Source organism: Canis aureus, chromosome 15 (assembly GCF_053574225.1).
Source record: "Canis aureus isolate CA01 chromosome 15, VMU_Caureus_v.1.0, whole genome shotgun sequence".
In the NCBI taxonomy this organism is placed as follows: Eukaryota; Metazoa; Chordata; class Mammalia; order Carnivora; family Canidae; genus Canis; species Canis aureus.
Genome location: NC_135625.1, coordinates 58,375,975 through 58,389,112, shown reverse-complemented (window position 1 = coordinate 58,389,112; position 13,138 = coordinate 58,375,975). Strand labels below are relative to the sequence as shown.

The window sequence follows — 13,138 nt, the reverse complement described above, 5'->3', positions numbered from 1 at the left end:
GGGGCTCCCATCCCAGGACCAAGATTATGACCTGAGCTGAAGGGAGATGCTTAACTGACTGGACTACCCAGGTGCCCCTAGATATTTTTCTAAATATCAAAATATGGTTATGCAATTCTAAATACAGTAATGTATAACTGAGAAAGTAAGAATCACCAGAACTAACTACTATATATGTCTTACTAGTTTGGGGTATATTCTTCTGGATGCTTTCCTATGTATACATTTGTCTCTCTGGGTGTCTATGTACTGGTACTATTTGCATATTATATAGATGCATGTGTATATGTAGGTACGCATACTTTCATGAATATGTGCATTATCTCTCTACATCTATTGGTATCCACATTAGAGTCACCTGTGGAGATAGAGGGGCCTCCCCCCAACCCTGCCACCCACATAGTTGCATCGTTAAGTCAGAATTGATGATTCATGCACACATCACCAGGGTACGAACAGGTTTTTTTTTTTTTGTTTTTTTTACTTGATTACATAGTTGAGGTCCCTCGGAGAGCAGGCTAGCCCTCTCAGGTAGATCCTAATTGACCTTGAGAGGGCAAGGCAAGGAGACTGGCTGGGGTTTTTATTGTGGCTAGGAGGAGGGTTCCCACACTAGGGCAGGTGCTGGTTGGTTTGGATCTTTTGTTGGCACGCAGGCGTTCTCACCAGTTTGTTCAGAAATTGGGGCAGGAGAGGAGGGAAGGGTGAGGCTTAAGGGCTGGCACAGTCATCAAATGGAGTCTGACTCCTCTTTACACTATAAATGTACATCTGTGTGAGTATATATGTAGCTAGGCCTGTAAATAAACACACCTACAGAAACTATCCGTCTATCCACACCTATCTACATATAGACCTACATACTGCAACTGCCTTCACATTAATAATCTCTTTGTTAGTATCTGTAGATGAACTTCATTCTTTCAAGTAAATGCATGGATTTCCATTGCATGGATGTGCCATTAGATAACCATTATTTTGTTGATGAATGCATCATTTCTGTGTTCTTTTGGCTTTTACAAACAATAGGACACTGAACATCATGCACACCACACCTTTGCGTGTGTGCAACTACATTCACCATTCAATAGCAGAGTTCTTTCATGTTCTAGATGCTGTACAAATCAAGGTCCCACATTCTTTGAAGTTACATTCTAGTGGAGAATGGACAAAGGACAAGTGTTTTGCTAATATGTTAGTATAATGAATGCTATGGAAACATAGAAAACAGGGAAGGGAGATAGTGATGGGGGTAGTTTGCTAGCTAGGGTGGTTAGGGAGGGCTCCCCACTGCAATAGGGCAGAGAGTTGTGGGAATGACTGTGGGATATGTCTGAGTGGAAAGCATTATTTTGTAGAAAAATCTGTTGGATAATTTTTAAGTCAAAATACATATGTATCTTAAATTGTGATGGATCTTGTCAAATTGTCTTCTCTATTAAAAATATGCACTCCTTTATATAACATATTAACACTTTTTCTAAGATTTATTTTTAGAGAGAGAGGGAGTGAGTGAACACGAGGGGAAGGGCAGAGGGAGAGGAGAGGTAGAGGATCCCAAGCAGTCCCCTCATTCTAGGCAGAATGAGGAACCTGAGGCCTCATTCTAGGCAGAATGAGGAACCTGAGGCCGGGAGCGGAGTCCCACGTGGAGCTCGATCATTACCCTGAGATGACCTGAGCAGAAACTCAGGGTTGGGCACTTTAAGTGACAGCACCACCCAGGCTCTCACATTCTTACATAACCAACTGTGTTCTTTCCTTCCTCGTCAAAAAGGATGGTAAACTTTAAAAAAAGTCTTTTTCGATATGGTAGAAAATAAATTTTATCTTAATTTGTACTTTATTAAGAAATTGAATATCGGGATCCCTGGGTGGCGCAGCGGTTTAGCGCCTGCCTTTGGCCCAGGGCGCGATTCTGGAGACCCGGGATCGAATCCCACGTCGGGCTCCCGGTGCATGGATCCTGCTTCTCCCTCTGCCTGTGTCTCTGCCTCTCTCTGTGTGTGACTATCATAAATAAATAAAAAAAAATTAAAAAAAAAGAAACTGAATATCTTTCATGTTTATTATACATTTATATATATTGGCAATTGCTTATTTATGTGATTAGCAAATTTCCTACAGGCCATTAGCCATTATTATACTACGTATTTTTCCATTGTTTGTGGTTTGTCTTTTGATTTTACGATCAAATTTTTTGGCATAAAAATTTAAACATTTTTATGTAGTCAACTTACCAAGCATTTTTACTTTAGTGTTTTGTGTCATGCTTACTGGCCTTCATCATTCATGCATCCATTATTTCTAAAAATAAGACAATGCAAGTTCAAAGGCTTTCAGTGTTTCATCTGAAACTTCAAATTCTTTGATCTTTTCACCATTTATACTTAAGGCCTGAGGTAAGAATTCAGCTTTAAAAAGCAACAAAACAATGCCTTGTGGGTTGTTCAAAGGCCATTAATCATCCTTTTGTCTGGCTCCTCTTAATCTATTTACCATACTGCTGTTATAATAAACCCAATTTCTAAACTTGGATCTATTTAGGCACCAGTATCCTAATGCTAATGATTAGTTATTGCCACTCAGGCTAATAACTTCCCTCAGATTCTCTCACCTGTACATATTTTCAGAAATTCCCTGATTTTTTAAAAGATGTTCTTTCAAATTAACCTTAGAATCAATTCTCCCACCCCCAAAATTGACTCAAAAGTCCTACTGGGATTCTGACTGAGAATCCATTAGAATTACAGATTATTTTGAGAAGTATACTTTCACATTTTTCTTTTTTTTTTATTTTTTTTTCACATTTTTCTAAGAACTGAATATACTTACTCAATTTTATGTATTAATTTTCTACATTTTATACATTTGTTTATACCTATTTTATTTTTGTCCCTATCAGTTATGTCCCACACATTTATTTTTCATGGAGATGTTGCTGTTGTTTCTGGTTTGATACCCTTTTAGAACACATTCTAGGATTTTAGGTTTTTTTTTAAGATTTGTTTTTAAGTACCCTCTATACCCAATGTGGGGCTCGAATTTATGACCCTAAGCTCAAAAGTCTCATGATCTATTGAATGAGGCAGTCAGGCACCCATAAGATTTTAAATCTTTTAAGGTTCATTTTATGCACCCAGAAAATGGTCTGTGTAAGTGAATAGTCATTCCATGCGCAGTAGAATGTGTATTCTGCTGCCGGTGGGAAAGTTGTTCTGTAAATGTCAATTAGATCCTGTTAGCTGATGACATATAAATTCTTCTATATCCCCAATTTTCTGTCTAGTAATCAATTATTGAGAGGAGTACTGAAGTCTTCAACTATATGTAGATTCATCTAGATCTTTCAGTTTTTATTGAATGTGTTTTGAAGCTTTTGGTAAACCTTTATAATTTTGTCTTGGTGGCTAAACCTTTCATCACTGTGTAATGTCCCTCTTTGTCCCTGGTTTGGGCTGATTATTACAAGTAGAGATTAGGGATCCCTGGGTGGCTCAGCAGTGAAGCGTCTGCCTTCGGCTCAGGGCATGATCCTGGAGTCCCAGGATCGGGTCCCACATCGGGCTCCCTGCATGAAGCCTGCTTCTCCCTCTGCCTGTGTCTCTGCCTCTCTCTCTCTCTCTCATGAATAAATAAAATATATAAAAAAAATAAAGTCCAAATTTAAAAAAAAAGATTAATAACAGATGGATCTTTTTGATATAGTGAATCAGAGGGGCCTGGGAATCTGCATTGTAACAAAATTCTCAGATGATTTTTATAACCTGGCAATAGAGTTCTTGACGCAAACAATAGAAACTGACTTTGGTTAACTTAGGCAGAAAGGAACTACTTAGAAGAATATCCAGTAACATCTACTGCATTGCTTGAGTCCTGCTATGAACACACACCCCCGCTCCCTGACAAAAAAAAAAAAAAATGGGGCAGCAGTCACGCTTTCTGATCCTACATAGTAGAGCAGTCATGTAACTTAAATTGAACCTATCATGTCTCACACTACCTAGGACTACCTAGGACTTTAAATCTGTTGCAAAGGGTATAAGGTAAGGATAGAATTCATGCCTGGTGGTGGTGGGAATTGTAGTTTGAAAGGAGAGAAATGTCAGGATTGACATCTAGACACATGCTTAACTATGGTATGCTTTGATCATGGTTCAACTGCCTGGTCTCTTTTTGGTTCTTACCTCTTTTCCCATATCTGAGCCTAGTTTCCCAAATTCTTGTTTGGGGAAAATTGTAACTTACTTGATTTTGGGAAATAAATTAGAAAGTAATACCTCACCCTTGCTAGGCCAACTACACTGTAGTTAGGAAGTTTATATCATGGGTTCTGTTTGCATAGCACTAGAGTGTGTGAGGGATCTACATGCAATTTTGGACAAGCAGTCAGGCCTTATTTTAGGCTCATTTGCAACAAAAGTTAGACTAGACCTGTTTATTTCTAGGTCTGACCAAATTGCAGTATTCTGACTGTAGAGAGCCTGGCTGTTCATGTAACCATTCTTGTGAGATTAGTTGACAACTACCAACTGCTTGGCTTTTTGCTAACTTGAGGCAGCCCTATGTTAACAGATGTAGGAGATGGGAGTGTCTGAACTAGCCAGTAAAAGAGCATGGTCTTGCCTAAAGGCTGTACATAAATTGGCAGAAATCTACTCAATGTGGAAAAATGGACACCAAACCAAATATTGATCATCATACATGAAGCATCATGAACATAGCTGTGTTATCTTTTCAGAGACCATTATATTTTATCTCCGAAAAAACCCATTTCTCTTAATTCATCCTGTCAGAACTAAAGGGAGACACGTCGATGTTCAGCTGAGGGAGTCATGCATAAAATGAGCATTAGAAGTTGAGCAAACTAAACTGGCATGAAAGTGTGGGAAAATCAGATCTATTATTTCTCCAGATACTGGTTTGCTTTGCAGATGAGGAGTGGGTACAGAGGCCTGACCTGGCCAGTACGTGTTAACGTCAGTCCTAACTCACAGGGTCACGCAAAATGCCTACGATAGCTGGGCCCAAACAAATAATAGACCTAAGAGGTCAGGAATGCACAATTTGTGGAATGGCTGCAAAGGACATTCATTCCTGTAGGTGGAGAGATGATTTCCCCTCTGACATAAAACTCCATTTAGAAGTGACTGGGGCATAGTAAATTGAGTCACTCCTTGTGACTTTCAGGTTCTTATGAGTGCATCATTCCTGGGTGCCCTGTGTCTTTTCTCATCGGTCTGTGTCATATGTGCCATTTCTGCATTTACTCTCCCCATTGAGACCAAAGGACGGGCCCTGCAGGTAAGTGATGCAGAAATCTCTTAAGTTTTCTCAACTTCCATCTTGTGACCAAAGGAAATGCACTTGGAGTATGGAAGTTCTTTGAAGCAGACAAGACATCCGGGTGTGTGCTAACACAATGCTACTTGTTCAACACGTTCCAGTAAAAATACCTGGGTATCCAGTTTTTTTGCATGTAACTTTGAGCAGTACTGAAATGATTCACTCCAAATCTTTGCTAAGCCCTTGAAAGAGGGTATTTATAGTGTGATTTTTCTGAATGAGGTCTCTATTACACTAGAATTAACAAAGCTACCGATGGCATTGTCAGGTACACAAGGGTAAATGCTAGGGTCTGAATTCCTTACAAGTTTATTAAGAAGTCTATTACTAGTCTCTAATGCCAGACAGCTGAGGATGAATGGAGAAGGCTATCTTCTGCTTAAATGTACTGATCTACTAAATCACTTCTTATTCCAGCAAATTAAATGAAGACCTTTGACTAATGTCTACCAGAGAAGAAAAATAAATTTTATCTTTACAAAGAGCTGTGGGACATTTTTAAAAACTTGGTTTAATTTTTGTATACTACCTGGTAATTAAAAAGTTGATGGTGTATTTTTGAAAAATAAGGCACAAGAGAATGAGGTGGGTAAACTTTATATTGATATCTTTCTTGGGAGACTAGTTTTCTTTCTTTCTTTGACATCAAATCTATTAACATTTCTTAAAGAAAACATACATATACTTGATATTTTCCCATGAGGCCTGTAGCAAAAGTTGGCCTAAAATTTGGTAGCTAAGGCATGAACTTGGGGTTGTATCATTAAGCCTTTCAAAACGAATTTAAAATTAAAATTGGCATTTCTTTACATTATGGCCTCTGTGTTGATGAAAATTATTTATAAAATATGCTTAAATTAGCACGAGTCTTGTATATAATCATGAAAAAGCTGGGAATAAATGAGTCTTTCCTCAGACCTTGCTTTTATTATAATTGCATTGCTTTATGGGAGAATCTTTGATTCCCATGATAAAAAATTAAAGAGTACACCAAGCTTTCCAACATCACACAATTACTTATCTGCCCTTTGTTGAGCACCTGTTTGCATGTAGGACATCAAATCTGTGCAAGCCACTCTACTAGGTTAGGTATGGTGTGGAAAGAAAACACCCAAGCCTTTTATGATTTGATGTACTCTTACTGCTATTCAGGCTTATTGTAGAAACCTCACCTCTAGAACTAGCAATCCTACAGCTTGTCTCACCTACTCCTCCCATCTGCACTTTGCAGTGGAAAAAGAACTCACTGCAACCAGAATTAAGTGTCCCTGTATTAGCAAACTGTGTGTGAGAGGGTTTATATACGCCTGCTTCCATAGAGGTGCAAATCATTCCTATTTGAACCAGAGATAGTTTGCTAACTTTAAGCCATTTATATCTGTATAAGGCCAGACAGGAAATTTGTCACACACCTCTACCACCTTTTCAGCCTTAAAAAATGTAAAAAACATTTCTCTCAGCCAAATTTAACCTCTGTCTCTCTTTTACAGTCTAACAGGCCATAGTTTTGTTGAAACAAATTCCTAGGCCCAAAATGGAATAGCTCTTTCCCATAGGGCCATATGAGCAAACCGAAATCTGTGTATTAGAACACACACAAGAGCTAGCGGCTGGGCAGAGGGATCTCAAGCAGATTGCCTGTGGAGCCCTGATGCAGGGCTGGATCTTACCACCTGAGAGCATGACCTGAACTGAAAGCAAGAGTCAGACGTTGGACAGCCCAGGTGGCTCAGAGGTTTAGCGCTGCCTTCAGCCCAGGGCGTGATCCTGGAGACCTGGGATCGAGTCCTGTGTCAGGCTCCCTGCATGGAGCCTGCGTCTCTGCCTCTTTCTCTCTCTCATGAATAAAGAAAATCTTTCAAAAAACAAAACAAAACGTTTAACTGACTGAGCTACCCTGGTGCCCCACCAAACTGACATAACTTTCAGGTCTCTGTAAATGTTCCACTTGGCTAGAAACTGTGTTCAGTGTGCCAATCACCAAGCCAACTCTGGCCTCTTATCCTATGAAAGCTTCCTGCCTTCTGCCCGAGCTTGCAGTTCTCTAGACTCTTGGGAATGGACATTGCCTGCCTCAATAAAATGTCAAGTAAGGGTTGAGTCACCTAAATTGTCATCTTTAGTCATTTTTAACTGGTTTTGGCAACAAGGACAAGAATCAGAAGCAGATTGCTAACAGCTTATGGAGCAGTAAGACACACAGGCAAGGAACCTGCTGAATCCTCTGAGCTCACTGTTCCTCTCATCAAAACCAACGGCCATGGGTAAGTAACTCTAGGCATTGAGCTTTGCTCTCTTGTGTGCCACTCTCTGATCTAAACAAACTGTTTAAAAAAATGTATATGTGTGTATGTGAAAAAAATATTACCTAGAAAGATACCACAACAATTATATTGGGAGTCTGCAAGGGGTGGCAGCAGTTAGGAACTCCCAAAGCCTTGAAGTATGTCCTTCACATAAACTGCTGGGAGACATGGGAAAATAAATGTGAGCAGTTCTAACCAATGGCACAACAAAATCGAAGTGGGCACAAGTTGGACTATTCAAAGCCATTGCTACTTGGAAACTTGGAAGCCAAAGCTGCACCACTGGTGGGCATGGGTGGAACACTTAAAACATTCCCAAGCCCTCTGGGATATTAATTTAGCTATGAGAGACCCAAGACTTAAATAAGATCAAGTTTCAAAGAACTGAGTCTTCTACCCTCCAGCATACCTACTTAATGTCCAAGAACCGTGATCCTGGAAGCTCTATCTACTGACAAGAAGTGCACTTAACAGGAAGGGTTCCCAAATCAACAGCCAGAAGAGGGCACCTATTTTAATTAGTATGTAGAAGTCTTCAAGAGGTTTCAAAATTCCAAAATAATTTCACTGATTCAGTGCAAAAGGCTAATAAAATTAGGTACAAGAGGTAGTTAAAAGAAGGCTGTAAGATGATGGGCCACCTTCAACTCCCCTCTTCCTTCCTTTACATGAGTAATCAGTCTACTCATCCATTATCTTAATTGCCTTTTACTCTGAAGAGGCCAGTTAGTGGCCTTAAAATTGTAACAGTTCCAAAGCCAGAAACCTAAGACAACAGCTGGGCTTCCCCTATTGCACTCATTCTAGGGGGTCCATCATCAAAACAGTGGCCCACAGATTGGTGCCATCAAATGGGACGCTGGGGAAAATTGTCCTCAATGTCTTTTTTTTTTTTTTTTTAAGATTTATTTATTTATTCATGAGAGACACAGAGAGAGGGACAGAGACACAGGCAGAGGCAGATGCAGGCTCCTCGCAAGGAGCCCGATGTGGGACTCGATCCCGGATCCCGGAATCACGCCCTGAGACGAAGGCGGACACTCAACCGCTGAGCCACCCAGGCGTCCCTCAAAGGTTTTTATCAAATTTGAATTCCCCTATATCTACTCTGAAAGGAGGGACTTCGAGATTCCATCCACCAGGTTAGGGTTGATGGGACTCTGAGAGATTCTATAAACTGCTACCAGTGATTCCTCAAACAGTCAAGGGAAAACTAAAATTAATGGAAAACTTTACCTACCTCATTTTTTAAAAATGAGTTTTAATATCAAAAGTAGAGTTTTCTTACAGTAAAGAATCTACCCAGGTATAGGTAGGTTAAAGAATTTATGTCTTACAAAAATAATGACCATGCCTCATGGTGTCTTTAGCAGGTCTTCAAGTATTTAACCCAGTCTTCTCATTATTACAAGAACTAAAGTTTTTAAAAAAAACTATGTAGCTTTCTGTTATTTGCCTTTAAAGTCACTTCAGTTAAATGGGTATCTTTGACAAGATTTCCCCCAAATCAAATTCTAAACAAAGTCTTTTTGACTACTGGGCATTTCAAAAGATTTTTTTTTTTATAAGGAATTAGAATAAAAGTTTAACTAATTAGTCTTGATGTTATGAACTGTTAAACGTTTCAGAAATCACCTTAAATTCCTAAAAACTTGGATATATACTGGTATGTTATTACTCATAATTCCCATTATCTTAAAATGTTTTATCACAGAAATAATTCCATTATAATGAATCATCATTCGACCTTTAATCAAATTTGTCTTTTGTCATGAAGGTTCCTTCTGGCATCTGGTCTTATGTAAACACCTGAGATTCAAAATCAAATTGACTATCTAAAGGTCTGCTTTTCTTCCTAAAGCATTTCCTCCCAGCACACCACAGCAAGAACTGTTCCTCCATTCCTTCTTCCCTCTCTGACCACCCTTTTTCTAATTGTTGTATCATGAAGATTTTAATGATTCTTTTGTACACCTTTTTGCTTTGTTCTGGCTGGCAAGGAGGATATTATTACACACACAGCTCAGGCCATTACAAAGGAAGTAATGCAATCTCCAACTATTGGATTTGTCGTCAGGCTAGTGATTCGTAGTTCTCTATACTTGTCACAGACTTCCCCGATTTCCAGTGCCTCACTTTCTCTGAAACAAATTCACTGGATCAACAGTTCTAAGGAAGTAGACAATTAGCTGGAATACTTAAGCAGGTCAACTGGCTTAAAGAGCCCCCTCTATAAGATCACTCCTTGATTTCTAGTTGGTTTGGGACATAGTGATGAGGGATAGAAGCAGAAAAACATTCACCTTTAGCCCAAAAGGATGACCTATAACCTGCATAGTTTTGATAAGGATCAAATATGAACTGATTGCTACATTCTTAAAGGATCTTATGACTGTACATCTCACCAATAGTTAATTCTGAGCTAAATGATAACCACCAGAGGAATCTTGTGAAAGTAGTTTTACAAGTAAAAAATCAAAGACATTTATGATCTAATACTGCCTGCACATGCCCTCCCCCTTGAGCACTAGGCCTATAACCAACCACCAGCTTCCTACAGCAAAAAGCCTTTTCTGTGCAAGGGTCCTTCCTGTTCCTGAGCTATAATAAAAGCATTATTTTGCATCAAAATAATCTCAAGAATTCTTTGGCCATTTTGCTTGCCATCCCACATCAACAGGAACCTTGACCCTGGAGCACTCTGCAAACCATAGGCATTGTTTTGATAAGAATTAGTGCCTCTCTAATATGCTGTGTTCTTTGAGAAGTTTTAAATGCATGTGAGCAGCCACTTACTAGCTAATAGATCATCTATCTGAATAAAACAAGAGAATGCAAGAACATTTCCAGCCTCAAGAATACAAGCCTAGGGACACCGGGGTGGCTCAGGGTGTGATCCTGGGGTCAGGGATCGAGTCCCACATCGGGCTCTTTCCATGGAGCCTGCTTTTCCCTCTGCTTGTTTCTCATGAATAAATAAATAAAATCGTAAAAAAAAAAAAAAAAAAAAAAAAAAAAGCCTGACATCTTTTCTGAATACTACAGTGAGACCTGAAGAGCCAATGGTAATTGACAGTCATGTTATTTTTGATCAAACTTTTTGAATTGTCAGGAGGATGATCAAAAGTAGGGACAAAGAGCTACAGAAATAAATTTTTAGGTCCAAGATGGACTCTGTTCAGGCTATGTGCCTTAACACCTAACCAAAACTTCATGTCCATGTCGCCATAAATGTTCCACTTGGTCAGAAACACAGTATATCCAGCCAGCCAGCCAATCCCCAAATGCCAAGCCAACTCTGGGCTCTGATACTTGTTCTTTATTCTTCATCCCATGAAAGCTTCTTGCCGCTTACTGCATTTTGCAGTTCCCTGGACCCTTGAGAATGGAGACTGCCTACACTTCAAAAAGTGTGTACTTGAATCACCTAAATTTGTTTTCTTCAGTCATTTTTAAAAGTTTACAAACCCACCTTGGTATGGCTATTGAAAGTTTTAGGCCCAAATATTTTTGATGCAAAGATGTCTTGGCTACGGATATAGGGTTAACCAAACAACCCACCCCCCCATTGTAACTAAAATCCTGAAGCTGATGTTAGCAACAATTTATAATTAAACCCCAAAAATAGGGCAGCCCGGGTGGTTCCAGTGGTTTAGCCCAGGGCCTGGATTCTGGAGACCCGGGATCGAGTCCCACGTCCGGCTCTCTGCATGGGGCCTGCTTCTCCCTCTGCCTGCCTGCCTGCCTGCCTGTCTCTCTCTTTCTCTCCCTTTCTGTGTCTCTCATGAATAAATAAATACAAATATTAAAAAAAAAAAAACAAAAATAGTGATTGACAATCATGGTCAACAATGACAAGGCTGATGCTCAAGCACCTTCTCAAGAATTTCAGGAACTCTGGCCCTCCAGGCTTGAGGAACTTTACAATGTTGTCCACCAGCCTAGTACCCAGGTGCCCTGGAAGATACTAGGTTAGTCTACGGCACATTTTATTAATGTAATTTTAATTGAATACTAAATTCGAGAAATCCTTTATAAACGCATGTGTATTGTTTATCTTCCTTACTAGTTTTAGTCATTAGTAGAAATGGAAGACAACAAATTTCAAGTCACTTACCTGTAACAACTTTCTTGGCTTCAAAGCCCACTACAAGAGAATACTGGTTGAGGTATTACAATCTAATATAACTGGAATCTCTGTATAAAGTATATTTTGCTTTCTGCAGGGGCTGAATTTGTTTGAAACCAATAGTTTTTAAAAAAACATTTTAAAGTAATCTCTACACCTAACATGGGGCTCGAATTCACGGCCTTAAGTGTTTAATGCTCCACTGGACCCATGTACCCGAACCTAGTAGTTTCATATAAGAAAAGAAATTCTCTTTAAAAGCATAGTCTACAATGGCAAAAACTCATACTGTGATATGAATGCTGAAACTTTTACTTTAGACTTTCTGTGTTTTGGGCTTTTATACCTTCATCAATAAATTCCTAAAGTCAATTAGAGAACCAGTATTATTGTTAAAGCATGGTGCCTCATTCTTGTCTGTTGCCATTCTTTTTCCCTCTTAACACCATGATTTTCTTTGGAGAAATGCCTCTTCTCAGGTCCATATATTCCCATCCCAAGGGTGAGAAGTGCTTAACCCTCATTGATCTATATATTCTATCCCCTCTGCCAAAACCCAATAATGTGGTTTTAATCATTAGCAATGAAAAGAATCCAGATGAATTTTCTAGCACATTTGTCTTAGGTTTAAAGGCATTAGAAAACACAAAGAATTCACATAAGTATCCTGATACATGGCAGAGGATATTAAAGTATTAAAGTATACTTTCTTCTCCATCTACATTAGAAAATATGGGAAAGAGAATTTTGCTAAAAATTTAACTTGTAATTTGTAGGTAAGGGCTATTTTTAGAATTCAAATTAGTACTTATTCTACTTAAAAACTCAATCAAATAGAAGGCTATCCCCAGCATTCTAAGATAAGTAGATCTTACTTATTAAAGTAAGATCTGTGTAATATCCAATAGTGAGTTTTAAAGCTTTGAGAGAGCAAGAGCACTTGTGAAGGGGGTGGGGGCAGAGAGGGGGAAAGAATCCCCAGGCAGACTCCTCACTGAAGGTAGAACCTGATCCCAGGACCCTGAGATCATGACCTGAGCTGAAATCAAGAGGCAGCTGCTCAACCTACTGAGCCACCCAGGTGCCCCATCCAAATGTAAATTTTAAAAACAGTTGTTAATGTCTGAGAATCAAACTTTCTAAAGTTTATAAGTGAAATTAAGAGGTAAATTTTCAAAGTGACCTGTAAAAGTTCCTACTCTGTCTTCCCCTTCTTTTTCCAATGGGTTTTAGACAAGGAGAATTTTTCATGACATCTTTGGTTTTCCTACTTTGGGGGGGTGGGAATCAGCAACTAAAGTTACTTAACACCCCCTTCCTTCCTGTTTGTAAAATTTTTTGTGTATCTTTTAAGGCT

General features: G+C 39.1%; 1 protein-coding gene across 1 annotated transcript in view; it reads left to right on the top strand.

The window, feature by feature from the left end:
• SVOPL (SVOP like) overlaps window positions 1-5,755 on the top strand; it is a 73,782-nt gene extending 68,027 nt beyond the window's left edge. Inside the window, exon 15 of the mRNA XM_077850088.1 lies at window positions 5,191-5,755. Within this exon, the coding sequence (XP_077706214.1) occupies window positions 5,191-5,328 (138 nt within the window). The 3' untranslated portion in view covers window positions 5,329-5,755. The remainder of the gene's footprint in view (window positions 1-5,190) is intronic.
• The last annotated feature ends 7,383 nt before the right edge of the window (window positions 5,756-13,138 follow it).